Source organism: Neofelis nebulosa, chromosome 10 (genome assembly GCF_028018385.1).
Source record: "Neofelis nebulosa isolate mNeoNeb1 chromosome 10, mNeoNeb1.pri, whole genome shotgun sequence".
Taxonomy (NCBI): Eukaryota; Metazoa; Chordata; class Mammalia; order Carnivora; family Felidae; genus Neofelis; species Neofelis nebulosa.
The window spans coordinates 1,157,034-1,171,857 of NC_080791.1; the positions used below are offsets into that span (position 1 = coordinate 1,157,034).

The following is a 14,824-nucleotide window of genomic DNA, read 5'->3' on the forward strand; positions in this document are numbered from 1 at the left end:
CTGCCTTGAGACCAGGGATTTAGGTAGCCTTAGATAAGTGGCCAAGGCAAATATGACCTCTCCCATTTGCCATATTCCCATTCACACCTCAGTCATGTAGAGACTCTTTATTTAGGAGTAGGTCCAAAACTATTTTCAAAATACAGTTTTTCATGAAAAAATTCCCAGAAACCAAATACTTTCTTTCAAAGTTTTTATTTGAGCAAAAGAAAAAAAAAAATATATATGTATACTTCATATACGATTTAGAAAAGTCAACACTAACAGAATAAAATAACATTATCACCATAATTATATAATTTATTTATATATTACTTACATTAATTGTCATTTCCTGGTATATTCTATTTTTACTCCAAAAGAATTAAAAAAATGTACTTGTTCAAACCTTTAATGGCCACAGAAACAAATTATTTCTTAATATTAGTTAAGGCAAAGAAATCATGATAATGTCTCAGTTGTGGGATGGTCAGGGACCAAGATAGTCTATGGCCCCTTGAAGGTGTCTGTTTTGAAGCTGAATAGTTGAATCAAGTAAAAATTGACAGTGAGGGTTTTCAAAATTGAAAAATCTTACGCAATTTATATGACCATTTACGTGTATGATCATTTATCTCTGGCCTATAGACTTTACCTTATTTTATGAAATGCACCAGCATGCACTGGTACGCTGGCCACAGAGCAAGTAAGCAATAAATTCTTATTTAACTGAAGTGAATTGACCAACATTACTAATTACACCCTTCCTAACAACCTAACTTGATATCGTGTTTCAGCCTTTTGGTGACACGATGGGATAGGACATCATATTCCGATACATCAGATCCTTGGAAGAAATAGTAGTGTCCTGAAAACGAAAACACATTGAACAGCTTAAATCCCCACTTGCATTTTTTAAAAAAAAGAAGGTAACACACATCTGTGTTTTTACAGAATATCTATATTAGACCAGACTTTATAGATGGTGTATATTAGACATTTGAGAATATAAATGTTGGGTCCTGGCACTGGGTATCCTGTCCCTGGGTATGTGTTTATCATCATTTCACTATTAAGTATCTTCAGCAATTTTATTGAGAAGATTGCTTGGTCTTAGAAACTGACTATTAAGAGGTGAGTTTTTGAAAAGTCACACTCCAGGTGGAGAACTCAGAGTGAGAGGGAAAACACTGGGGCCAGGCAGGGCACACGGAGGCCTCGATGGAGAAGTAAGACAGACAGGGGCATTGGCATAGAAGCCAAATGCCTTGGCCCAGCCAACAATTTGCTTAGGCTGACCTTGCCTGAGGATATTCCTCAACACAAACGCAAACAAGCTCAGCGTTTTTTTTTTTTTTATCCCACCCTTAGCCCTGCTCCATGAAAACCCACAAAGGGTGGAGGGGGCTGCCAGGAAGGGAAAAAAATGCAAGGCACAAATAAGTGTGTGAGTCCAGCTTGCCCGAGTCTTGCCATGTGCTCACTTGCACAACTGCAAAGCTTGATGGGAACAGCAACTCCAGAGACTCAGACACATAGATGCGGCAACAACCATATGCTCCCACCTGCTAGACCACCCTAGAAATAAACTGTTGGTTCTAGCTCCCTCATTCTTCAAGCCTACCGATTCTCAACTAAGCAGACTATGAATTTTCTGTCTGTGGCCCTGTGGAGAGATTCAGGGTTCTGTTCTTTTCTGATTTGATTCCACATCCTCTGACCTTGGAGCCTTTATAATCTTCAGTGTTTTAAAAAGGGATTCCCATAATCTACTTACTGTTATTATAGTAGACTGCATCGATTTTAGGCCCAATGCCCGGAAAGGCTTTGGTAATGAATTTGGGATAACCGGGGTCCATGAGTTGTCTCCTCTCATCGTACCTGAGCAAAAAAACAATCAGTAGGACCTCCATTGAAAAATGGATTTCATGATGTAGACCTTGATATTTTATGACATGAACCACAAAACCCACCTATTCTCTCTTGAAAGGCTTTTTCTGAACAGGCTTAAACTGCGCTGATAAGAAGATCAAAGACCTAAGCAGTTCACTGATTTATTCCTAGTCCCCACAGGACTCGGACCCTAGGAGTCCCAATTTCTGGTCAGGAACTTCCCTCGCTCCTGCGCAAGGCTTGCACCAGGACCTGGTCTTGCGTTACAGAGCCAGACTGTCTAATTTCCTGTTAGGGAAGACCTTGCAGGATTTGCTGTCACTCAGAAGATGGTCTCCTCATTTTGTCTTCCCGGGGCCAAGGTTATAAAAAGGAATCTGAAAATACCCACACTCCCTAAAGAGACTGTGTAAATTCTGGGTCTCGTACATTATACCACTATTTCCCAATGTGTCTGCACTATGATTAATAATGGAACATTTTATTTAAAGTGTTCCTTTAAAAAAAAAAAAAACACATCGTGTGCCATCTTACAAATCAGAATCCAGAAGTCCCGAGAACTGACCCAGGATGAAAATTAACTATTCCAGACGTATGTTCTCTTGATCTCTCTTCTAGGAAGGTCAAGGATCCTTAGGAATTTAAATAGAAAAACTACCTACTGGAAAACCCCACTCCCTGCCCATTCCACAAATTTTAGGAGTCAAATAACCAATCATTAAAGCTCACCTCCAATATTGATTACCTACAAAGAAGTAGGTCTTATAGAGAAGTGGATTAAAAACAGCTGCATCAATTTTTTTCACAAAGTTAGGAAAGCCCAAAGAACGTACATTCTTGGGATAGAGTTGTTGTGGTCTTAAGTTGCTAATTACCCAATACTTATCATCTGTGAAGATAAAGAAAAAGAATACACTGGAGTCATATAAAAAGAGTCACAGAAACACTGACTCACTACAAACAATGTCATTCTTTATCCATAGTTCTAAAACATACTGCTCTTTGTTCTTGGACATGATCTGTCTCCAGTGGTTCTGTATATTTTTCACAAATATTATGATCGATATTTGACAAACTTTTCCTGAAATTTTTACACATTACCTAGGTATTTAAGCTATTTTTGGCTCATAGTTAAGACTCACCATTAATTAGATCTGGGGTACTTTTTTCTATGTTTATAAAAATTAGTAGTATTTCCTTCATGTATTCTCTTCCTTGAAGTATACTCAATAGCAAACTAAACATGAGAGTTACCTTTAAAAAGAAAGACTTGATTTCTGTCTCCAATTTCATAAGCAGCTTGAATGCCAGATGGTAAGTTTGGCCAGAAAGAAGAAATTAAACTAATATTGCTCTTTGGACTCTCAGGATTCCTCCACCCAAAGTATCTGATGAAAAACATTTAAAACATGTTAAAAAATCACTGTAGACTCAAGAGCCATGAAATGTTCAGTGGGAATGACCTAAAGCAACTCTGTTTTTCAATATTCTTACATTCTGTTCCATGAATATCTCTCTAGGAGCATGAGGAAAGGACCTTAATCAAGTCTTTCATAATAACAATGATCTGAATGGGCAAATCACCATATGGAAGCTTTGATACTTCAAGGGATCTAGGTTTTCATCTGCACCCACAATTCATTCACCAGTTTTGTAATCTAAATGAAGTTATTCAACCTAAATGTCCAGTTTTTGGATCTCAAAAATGGAGAATAACGAAACTGGAAATCATTTACAAGAAGAAAATTGGAAAAAAAAAACCCACAAATATGTGGAGCCTGAGTAAGATGCTACTGAACAACAAATGAAGAATGAAGAAATAAAAAAAGGACTTAAAAATTGCCTTGAGACAAATGAAAATGAAAACATAACAGTCTAAACTCTTAGGGAAGCAGCAAAAGCAGTTCTAAGAGGGAAGTTTATGGCGTTATAGGTGTACCTCAAAAAAACAAGAGAAACCCCAAATAAACAATCTAACTTGACATCTAAAGGAACTAGAAAGGGAGTTCCGGAAGATGGCGGCGTAGGAGGACGCTGGGCTCACCGCGCATCCTGCTGATCACTTAGATTCCACCTACACCTGCCTAAAGAACCCAGAAAACCGCCAGAGGATTAGCAGAACGGAGTCTCTGGAGCCAAGCGCAGACGAGAGGCCCACGGAAGAGGGTAGGAAGGGCGGCGAGGCGGTGCGCGCTCCACGGACTGGTGGGAGGGAGCCGGGGCGGAGGGGCGGCTCGCCGGCCAAGCAGAGCCCCCGAGTCTGGCAGGCAAAAGCGGAGGGGCCGGACGGACTGTGTTCCGACAGCAAGCGCGACTTAGCGTCTGGGAGGTCAGAAGTTAACAGCTCTGCTCAGAAAGCGGGAAGGCTGGAGGACAAAGGGAGGGAGAGCTGCTGAGCCCCCGGACGGCAGAGCTCAGCTTGGCGGGGAACAAAGGCGCTCGCCAGCGCCATCTCCCCCGCCCATCCCCCAGCCAAAATCCCAAAGAGAACCAGTTCCTGCCAGGGAACTTGCTCGCTCCGCGCAAACACCCAACTCTGTGCTTCTGCGGAGCCAAACCTCCGGCAGCGGATCTGACTCCCTCCCGCTGCCACAGGGCCCCTCCTGAAGTGGATCACCTAAGGAGAAGCGAGCTAAGCCTGCCCCTCCCGCCCCCGTGCACCTTGCCTACCCACCCCAGCTAATACGCCAGCTCCCCAGCACCACAAGCCTGGCAGTGTGCAAGTAGACCAGACGGGCCACACCACCCCACAGTGAATCCCGCCCCTAGGAGAGGGGAAGAGAAGGCACACACCAGTCTGACTGTGGCCCCAGCGGGGGGCTGGGGGCAGACATCAGGTCGGACTGCGGCCCCGCCCACCAACTCCAGTTATACACCACAGCACGGGGGAAGTGCCCTTCGGGTCCTCACCACTCCAGGGACTGTCCAAAATGACCAAACGGAAGAATTCCCCTCAGAAGAATCTCCAGGAAATAACAACAGCTAATGAACTGATCAAAAAGGATTTAAATAATATAACAGAAAGTGAATTTAGAATAATAGTCATAAAATTAATCGCTGGGCTTGAAAACAGTATACAGGACAGCAGAGAATCTCTTGCCACAGAGATCAAGGGACTAAGGAACAGTCACGAGGAGCTGAAAAACGCTTTAAATGAAATGCAAAACAAAATGGAAACCACGACGGCTCGGATTGAAGAGGCAGAGGAGAGAATAGGTGAACTAGAAGATAAAGTTATGGAGAAAGAGGAAGCTGAAAGAAAGAGAGATAAAAAAATCCAGGAGTATGAGGGGAAAATTAGAGAACTAAGTGATACACTAAAAAGAAATAATATACACATAATTGGTATTCCAGAGGAGGAAGAGAGAGGGAAAGGTGCTGAAGGGGTACTTGAAGAAATTATAGCTGAGAACTTCCCTGAACTGGGGAAGGAAAAAGGCATTGAAATCCAAGAGGCACAGAGAACTCCCTTCAGACGTAACTTGAATCGATCTTCTGCACGACATATCATAGTGAAACTGGCAAAATACAAGGATAAAGAGAAAATTCTGAAAGCAGCAAGGGATAAACATGCCCTCACATATAAAGGGAGACCTATAAGACTCGTGACTGATCTCTCCTTTGAAACTTGGCAGGCCAGAAAGGCTTGGCACGATATCTTCAGTGTGCTAAACAGAAAAAATATGCAGCCGAGAATCCTTTATCCAGCAAGTCTGTCATTTAGAATAGAAGGAGAGATAAAGGTCTTCCCAAACAAACAAAAACTGAAGGAATTTGTCACCACGAAACCAGCCCTACAAGAGATCCTAAGGGGGATCCTGTGAGACAAAGTACCAGAGACATCACTACAAGCATAAAACATACAGACATCACAATGACTCTAAACCCGTATCTTTCTATAATAACACTGAATGTAAATGGATTAAATGCGCCAACCAAAAGACATAGGGTATCAGAATGGATAAAAAAACAAGACCCATCTATTTGCTGTCTACAAGAGACTCATTTTAGGTCTGAGGACACCTTTAGATTGAGAGTGAGGGGATGGAGAACTATTTATCATGCTACTGGAAGCCAAAAGAAAGCTGGAGTAGCCATACTTATATCAGACAAACTAGACTTTAAATTAAAGGCTGTAACAAGAGATGAAGAAGGGCATTATATAATAATTACAGGGTCTATCCATCAGGAAGAGCTAACAATTATAAATGTCTATGCGCCAAATACCGGAGCCCCCAGATATATAAAACAGTTACTCATAAACATAAGCAGCCTTATTGATAAGAATGTGGTCATTGCAGGGGACTTTAACACACCACTTACAGAAATGGATAGATCATCTAGACACACAGTCAATAAAGAAACAAGGGCCCTGAATGATACATTGGATCAGATGGACTTGACAGATATATTTAGAACTCTGCATCCCAAAGCAACAGAATATACTTTCTTCTCGAGTGCACATGGAACATTCTCCAAGATAGATCATATACTGGGTCACAAAACAGCCCTTCATAAGTTTACAAGAATTGAAATTATACCATGCATACTTTCAGACCACAATGCTATGAAGCTTGAAATCAACCACAGGAAAAAGTCTGGAAAACCTCCAAAAGCATGGAGGTTAAAGAACACCCTACTAACGAATGAGTGGGTCAACCAGGCAATTAGAGAAGAAATTAAAAAATATATGGAAACAAACGAAAATGAAAATACAACAATCCAAACGCTTTGGGACGCAGCGAAGGCAGTCCTGAGAGGAAAATACATTGCAATCCAGGCCTATCTCAAGAAACAAGAAAAATCCCAAATACAAAATCTAACAGCACACCTAAAGGAAATAGAGGCAGAACAGCAAAGGCAGCCTAAACCCAGCAGAAGAAGAGAAATCATAAAGATCAGAGCAGAAATAAACAATATAGAATCTAAAAAAACTGTAGAGCAGATCAACGAAACCAAGAGTTGGTTTTTTGAAAAAATAAACAAAATTGACAAACCTCTAGCCAGGCTTCTCAAAAAGAAAAGGGAGATGACCCAAATAGATAAAATCATGAATGAAAATGGAATTATTACAACCAATCCCTCAGAGATACAAACAATTATCAGGGAATACTATGAAAAATTATATGCCAACAAATTGGACAACCTGGAAGAAATGGACAAATTCCTAAACACCCACACTCTTCCAAAACTCAATCAGGAGGAAATAGAAAGCTTGAACAGACCCATAACCAGCGAAGAAATTGAATCGGTTATCAAAAATCTCCCAACAAATAAGAGTCCAGGACCAGATGGCTTCCCAGGGGAGTTCTACCAGACGTTTAAAGCAGAGATAATACCTATCCTTCTCAAGCTATTCCAAGAAATAGAGAGGGAAGGAAAACTTCCAGACTCATTCTATGAAGCCAGTATTACTTTGATTCCTAAACCAGACAGAGACCCAGTAAAAAAAGAGAACTACAGGCCAATATCCCTGATGAATATGGATGCAAAAATTCTCAATAAGATACTAGCAAATCGAATTCAACAGCATATAAAAAGAATTATTCACCATGATCAAGTGGGATTCATTCCTGGGATGCAGGGCTGGTTCAACATTCGCAAATCGATCAACGTGATACATCACATTAACAAAAAAAAAGAAAAGAACCATATGATCCTGTCAATCGATGCAGAAAAGGCCTTTGACAAAATCCAGCACCCTTTCTTAATAAAAACCCTTGAGAAAGTCGGGATAAAAGGAACATACTTAAAGATCATAAAAGCCATTTATGAAAAGCCCACAGCTAACATCATCCTCAATGGGGAAAAACTGAGAGCTTTTTCCCTGAGATCAGGAACACGACAGGGATGCCCACTCTCACCGCTGCTGTTTAATATAGTGCTGGAAGTTCTAGCATCAGCAATCAGACAACAAAAGGAAATCAAAGGCATCCAAATTGGCAAAGATGAAGTCAAGCTTTCGCTTTTTGCAGATGACATGATATTATACATGGAAAATCCGATAGACTCCACCAAAAGTCTGCTAGAACTGATACATGAATTCAGCAAAGTTGCCGGATACAAAATCAATGTACAGAAATCAGTTGCATTCTTATACACTAACAATGAAGCAACAGAAAGACAAATAAAGAAACTGATCCCATTCACAATTGCACCAAGAAGCATAAAATACCTAGGAATAAATCTAACCAAAGATGTAAAAGATCTGTATGCTGAAAACTATAGAAAGCTTATGCAGGTAATTGAAGAAGATATAAAGAAATGGAAAGACATTCCCTGCTCATGGATTGGAAGAATAAATATTGTCAAAATGTCAATACTACCCAAAGCTATCTATACATTCAATGCAATCCCAATCAAAATTGCACCAGCATTCTTCTCGAAACTAGAACAAGCAATCCTAAAATTCATATGGAACCACAAAAGGCCCCGAATAGCCAAAGTAATTTTGAAGAAGAAGACCAAAGCAGGAGGCATCACAATCCCAGACTTTAGCCTCTACTACAAAGCTGTCATCATCAAGACAGCATGGTATTGGCATAAAAACAGACACATAGACCAATGGAATCGAATAGAAACCCCAGAACTAGACCCACAAACGTATGGCCAACTCATTTTTGACAAAGCAGGAAAGAACATCCAATGGAAAAAAGACAGTCTCTTTAACAAATGGTGCTGGGAGAACTGGACAGCAACATGCAGAAGGTTGAAACTAGACCACTTTCTCACACCATTCACAAAAATAAACTCAAAATGGATAAAGGACCTGAATGTGAGACAGGAAACCATCAAAACCTTAGAGGAGAAAGCAGGAAAAGACCTCTCTGACCTCAGCCGTAGCAATCTCTTACTCGGCACATCCCCAAAGGCAAGGGAATTAAAAGCAAAAGTGAATTACTGGGACCTTATGAAGATAAAAAGCTTCTGCACAGCAAAGGAAACAACCAACAAAACTAAAAGGCAACCAACGGAATGGGAAAAGATATTTGCAAATGACACATCGGACAAAGGGCTAGTATCCAAAATCTATAAAGAGCTCATCAAACTCCACACCCGAAAAACAAATAACCCAGTGAAGAAATGGGCAGAAAACATGAATAGACACTTCTCTAAAGAAGACATCCGGATGGCCAACAGCCACATGAAAAGATGTTCAACGTCGCTCCTCATCAGGGAAATACAAATCAAAACCACACTCAGATACCACCTCACGCCAGTCAGAGTGGCCAAAATGAAGAAATCAAGAGACTATAGATGCTGGAGAGGATGTGGAGAGACGGGAACCCTCTTGCACTGTTGGTGGGAATGCAAATTGGTGCAGCCGCTCTGGAAAGCAGTGTGGAGGTTCCTCAAAAAATTAAAAATAGACCTACCCTATGACCCAGCAATAGCACTGCTAGGAATTTATCCAAGGGATACAGGAGTACTGATGCATAGGGGCACTTGTACCCCAATGTTTATAGCAGCACTCTCAACAATCGCCAAATTATGGAAAGAGCCTAAATGTCCATCAACTGATGAATGGATAAAGAAATTGTGGTTTATATACACAATGGAATACTACGTGGCAATGAGAAAGAATGAAATATGGCCTTTTGTAGCAACGTGGATGGAACTGGAGAGTGTGATGCTAAGTGAAATAAGCCATACAGAGAAAGACAGATACCATATGGTTTCACTCTTATGTGGATCCTGAGAAACGTAACAGAAACCCATGGGGGAGGGGAAGGGAAAAAAAAAAAAAAAGAGGTTAGAGTGGGAGAGAGCCAAAGCATAAGAGACTGTTAAAAACTGAGAACAAACTGAGGGTTGATGGGGGGTGGGAGGGAGGGCAGGGTGGGTGATGGGTATTGAGGAGGGCACCTTTTGGGATGAGCACTGGGTGTTGTATGGAAACCAATTTGACAGTAAATTTCATATATTAAAAAATAAAAAAAAATAATAAAAAAAAAAAAATAAAAAAAAAAATAAAGGAACTAGAAAAAGAACAAAGAGAGCCCAAAGCTAGTTAAAAGAAGGAAATAATAAAGATCAGAGTGGAAATACATGAAATAAAGACTGAGAAAAAATTTACCAGATCAATGAAAGTAAGATTTTGGCCTTTCAAAAGATAAACAAAATTGATAAGCCTTTATCCAGATTCACCAGAAAAAAAAAAAAAAAGAGGGCTCACATAAATACATTCAGAAATGAAAGGGAAGTTACAATGGATTCCAAAGAAATACAATCACAAAAGACTACTATTAACAATTATGTGTGAACAAACTGGACAACCAAAAGAAATGGATATAATTTCTCAGAAACATACAATCTTCCAAGACTGAATCAGAAAGAAATAGAAAATTTGAACAGACGCTACCAGAAATGAAATTGAGTAATCAAAAGCTCTCAAGAAACAAAAATCCAGGATCAGGCAGTTTCAAAGGTGAATCCTGCCAAACAATGAAAGAAGACTTAATACCTACCCTTCTCAAATTATTCCAAAAAAAAAAAAAAAAATGAAGGGGAAGGAATGCTCCCAAACTCATTCTACAAGGCCAGCATTACTCTGATACCAAAATCAAACAAATGCACTACAAAAAAAGAAAATTACAGGACAATAATCCTGATGAACATAGATACAAAAATTCTCAACAAAATATTAGTAAGCCAAATTCAACAATACATCAAAAGGATCATACACCACCATCAAGTGGAATGTATTCCAAGGATGCAGGGATGGTTCAATATCCACAAATCATTGCAATACATCACATGAACAAAACGAAGGCTAAAAAGCATATGATCGTTTCAATAGCTGCAGAAAAATAACTGGACAAAATTTAACAGTGATTCACGAGAAAAACTCTCAACAAAATGGTTATAGAGGAAATATATGTCAACATAATAAAGGCCATGCATGGCAAACCCAGAGCTAGCATTATACTAAATGGTGAAAACAGAAAGCTTTTCCTTTACCATCAGGAACAAGACCATGAAGTTCACTCTTATTGGAAGTCCTAGTCACAGAAATTAGGCAAGAAAAAAAAGGGGGACATCCAAATTGGAAAGGAAGAAGTAAAACTGTCACTATTTACAGATGACATAATACTACCTATACAAAATCCTACAGACACCACCAAAAAACCGGTACAACTAATAAGTGAACATAGTAAAGATTCAGGATAAAAAACCAATACACAGAAATCTGTTGTATTTCTGTACATTAATAATAAACTATCAGAAGAAATTAATAGTGCATTCCAATTTATAATTGTATCAAAAAAATAAAGCACTTCAGAATAAATTTTGCCAAGGAAGTGAAAGACCTGTACTCTGAAAACTTTTAAGATACTAATGAAAGAATTGATGATGACACAAATAAATGGAAATCTATTCCATGCTCATGGATTGCAAGAGGAAATATTACTAAAATATCCATACTATCCAAAGCAATTTACAGATTCAGTGAGATCTCTATCAAAATAGTTACATCACTTTTCACAGAACTAGAACAAAGACTCTTAAAATCTGTATGGAACCACAAAAGATCCTAAGTAGCCAAAGCAAACTTGAGAAAGAACAAAGCTGGAGGTAAAATGCTCCAGATTTCTATACTACACAGAAAAATTAATCAAACCAGTATGGTGTTAGACAACAACAGTCACAGAGATCAATAAACAGAGTATAGGGCGCAGAAATAAACCCACACTTATATGGTCAATTAATTTATGACAAAGGAGCTGAGAACATACAACAGGGAAAGGACAGTCTCTTCAACAAATGGTGTCAGGAAAACTGGACAGCTACATGCAGAAGAATGAAGCCAGACCACTTTCTCACACCACATACAGAAAAAAACTCAAAATGGATTTTTCTGTAGAACCTGAAACCATAACACTTCTAGAAGAAAACATAGGCAGTGAGCTCTTTGACACTAGCTTTAGAGATTTCTTTTTTTTTTAATCTGTCCCCTCACACAAGGACAACAAAAGCACAAATGGACAAGTGGGACTGCATCAAACTAAAAACCTTTTGTACAGTGAAGGAAACCATCAACAAAAGGAAAAGGCAAACTATTTAATGGGAGACTCTTGCCGGAGATATATCCAATAAAATGTTAACATCCAAAATATATAAAGAACTCATACAACTTGATATTTAAAAAAAAAAAAATCAATCTGATAAAAAAAAAAAATAGAGGCCTGGCACAGATATTTTTCCAGAGAAGACCTACAGATAGCCAACAGAGACATGAATAGATGCTCAACACCACTAACTATCAGGAAATGCACATAAAACCACAACGAGCTATGACCTTACTCCTGTCAAAATGACTGTCATCAAAAAGACAAGAAATAACACGTGGTGGTGAAGGTGTGGAGAAAAGGAAGCCCTCAAGCACCGTTGGTGGGAATGCAAATTGGTGCAGCTACTCTGGAAAATAGTCTGGAGCCTCTTTACAAAATTAGTTATAAAAAAATGCCATATGACCTACCAGCTCCACTTCTAAGTATTTATGCAAAGCACACAAAACGCTCATTAGAAAAGACATACGTACCCTTACGGTCATTGCGGCATGATTCACAATAGCCAAGATACAGAAGCGACTTAAATGTCCACTGATAGATGAATGGATAAAGAAGATGTGGTATGTATACAATGGGATACCGGCCACAAAAAAAGAATGAAATCTTGCCATTAGCGACAACACGGGGGGCCTAGAGCATATCAGGCTAAGCAAAGGGAGTCAGGCAGAGAAAGAAACATCATGTGATTTCACTTAGATGTGGGGTCTACAAAACAACAAAAACAAATGAACAAACACAACAGAAGAGAAGCAGACTCACAGATACAAACTGATGGTTGCCAAGGGGAGTCAGTCAGGGGTAGACAAAATAGCTGGAGGGGATTCAGAGGCACAAACTTCGGTGATGAAATAAGTAAGACACAGACAGGTAATGTACAGCATAAGGAATACAGTCAATAATGTTGTAAGAACTTTAAGTGGTGACAGATGGTAACTAGCCTTATTCTGGTGACGTTTGGTAATATACATAAATATCAAATTACTGTGTTGAGCACGTGAAACTAATACGGTGTTGTATGTCAATTACTCTTCCATTTAAAAAATGGAGAATATTTGTCCCGTCCATCAAATACTAATTTTCTCCACTCCTCATACCTCCAATACCTGCTTCCATCTATGCTCTAAGGCAGAAACCATTAAGTTATCCTGGAATTACTTTCTCTGTAATCAAGAATCAAGACTTTTAATAGGTACTGTCACACCTGTAGTCCCAGACTTAACCATTTTTACCTGTGATTAAAATAGCCTTGTTCCACTTCTTCCTGTCTTGTCTTTCCTCACCCCAGATTCGTACTGTAAATCCTTTTTTTTTTTTTTTTTTTACTTACTAATCTTATCATTAAACACAAATGCAATCACACCATTCTCTTCCTTCAAAACCTTCAGGCTGTCTACTTCCTACAGAATTCAGTCCAAGTCCCTCTTCATTTTCATCTACATCATTCTCCATCATTTTCCACGATTCTCTGACCAAAAAAAAAATTATAAATCCAAGGACAGAGCCTCCCACATTGGCTAGATATAAGGAGGATTCTACCTGTCTTTAAAGAAAATGATTTTATTTCCCACAGTAGTGGCAGCGTCAAGACTCAGACTGGGGTTGCAGGTGGCCGATTCTGTACTGTCAGGATGTGATGGGGGTTGGTGCCTTTCTGGACCTCCTGTAAAATACATTTCAAGAAGCATTAGGGGAAAAAATTGCATTTTAGCTGCTAAAGGGAAGAATCATTCTTTTACAACATTCACTTTTCGGGATGAGAAATGCATAAAAAGCAACTTAGGATTCCTATAATATTCATAGGAAGCATACAATAAAGATCTTTCTCCCATGTGGTTGCAACATCATGGGAGGAGAAAAATCTGACCACTCCAGTTTTCCTGTTCCGGTCAGTTATTTCTCTGTGTGCCTTCATCAAAGACAATGGTATGTTGGACAGAAAGAACACGCTTGAGGCCAGAAGACTCAGAATCTGCCCCTGTCACTGGCATTAGCACACCGGGTCTCTGTGCTTTGCTGTAAAATGAAGATAATATCTGGGTGACCTACCTCACAGGGTTTTCAGGGGGCTCAAGAGAAAAGATCCATGTTAAAGTTTTTTCAGATGCAGATGTTATGAGACTATTCATGAGAGTGAGTATCTTTGTGAAGCAAAATGGTAAAGAAATTCAACTCACCATAGAGAGACTGAATGCCACGTACGTCATCAGAAGAGAGGCGAAAGGTGTTGGGGTCAACGTAACTGTAAGTAGGGAACATTATGGCTTTTGGATCACTGGAATGGCCAAGACCCAAGGAATGGCCAAGCTCATGAACAGCAACTAGGAACAAGTTTGTGCCTAAGAGGAAATCAGAGGGGGGGAAAAGAGCAGTGAAATATATTTGCATCCAGAGGACAATGACACAACTGAAATCTGACACAATGAAAGGGGACGCATTTGCGAATACTTTACTTATTTCCTTTCTCTCTTACATAAGGTTTTTGATGTCAGCACTATTGACTTTATAGGCCAAATAATCCCTTGTTGTTAGGGCTGTCCTGTGTATCACAGATGTCTAGAAATCTCTGGGTTTGCCACTTAAAATTCTTTCTTGTTTTTTAACATTTATTCATTTTTGAGAGAGAGATAGAGAGCGTGAGCAAGGGAGGGGCAGAGAGAGGGGGACAGAATATCTGAAGCAGGTTCTGTGCTGACAGCAGAGAGCCCCTTGCAGAGCTCGAACCCACAAACTGCGAGATCATGACCCGAGCCAAAGTCGGACGCTTAACCGACTGAGCCACCCAGGCGCCCTCGGGTTTGCCACTTAAATTCAAGTAGCACACTCCCTCCACCCTGACAACCAAAAATGTCTCTCCACAACATCAAATTTCCCGTTGGGGG

The 14,824-nt window shown here is 39.7% G+C and overlaps 1 protein-coding gene across 2 annotated transcripts in view; it reads right to left on the bottom strand.

The window, feature by feature from the left end:
- Positions 1 to 207: 207 nt before the first annotated feature.
- The window catches only part of MMP12 (matrix metallopeptidase 12), a 50,185-nt gene continuing 35,568 nt past the window's right edge, over positions 208 to 14,824 (bottom strand). For both annotated transcript variants that reach the window (XM_058686530.1, XM_058686529.1), the window contains exons 5-10: positions 14,120 to 14,281; positions 13,482 to 13,605; positions 3,127 to 3,260; positions 2,602 to 2,761; positions 1,757 to 1,860; positions 208 to 847 (exon numbers count right to left, since the gene is read on the bottom strand). In XM_058686530.1, coding sequence (XP_058542513.1) covers positions 747 to 847; positions 1,757 to 1,860; positions 2,602 to 2,761; positions 3,127 to 3,260; positions 13,482 to 13,605; positions 14,120 to 14,281 — 785 coding nt within the window. In that variant the 3' untranslated portion in view covers positions 208 to 746. The remainder of the gene's footprint in view (positions 848 to 1,756; positions 1,861 to 2,601; positions 2,762 to 3,126; positions 3,261 to 13,481; positions 13,606 to 14,119; positions 14,282 to 14,824) is intronic.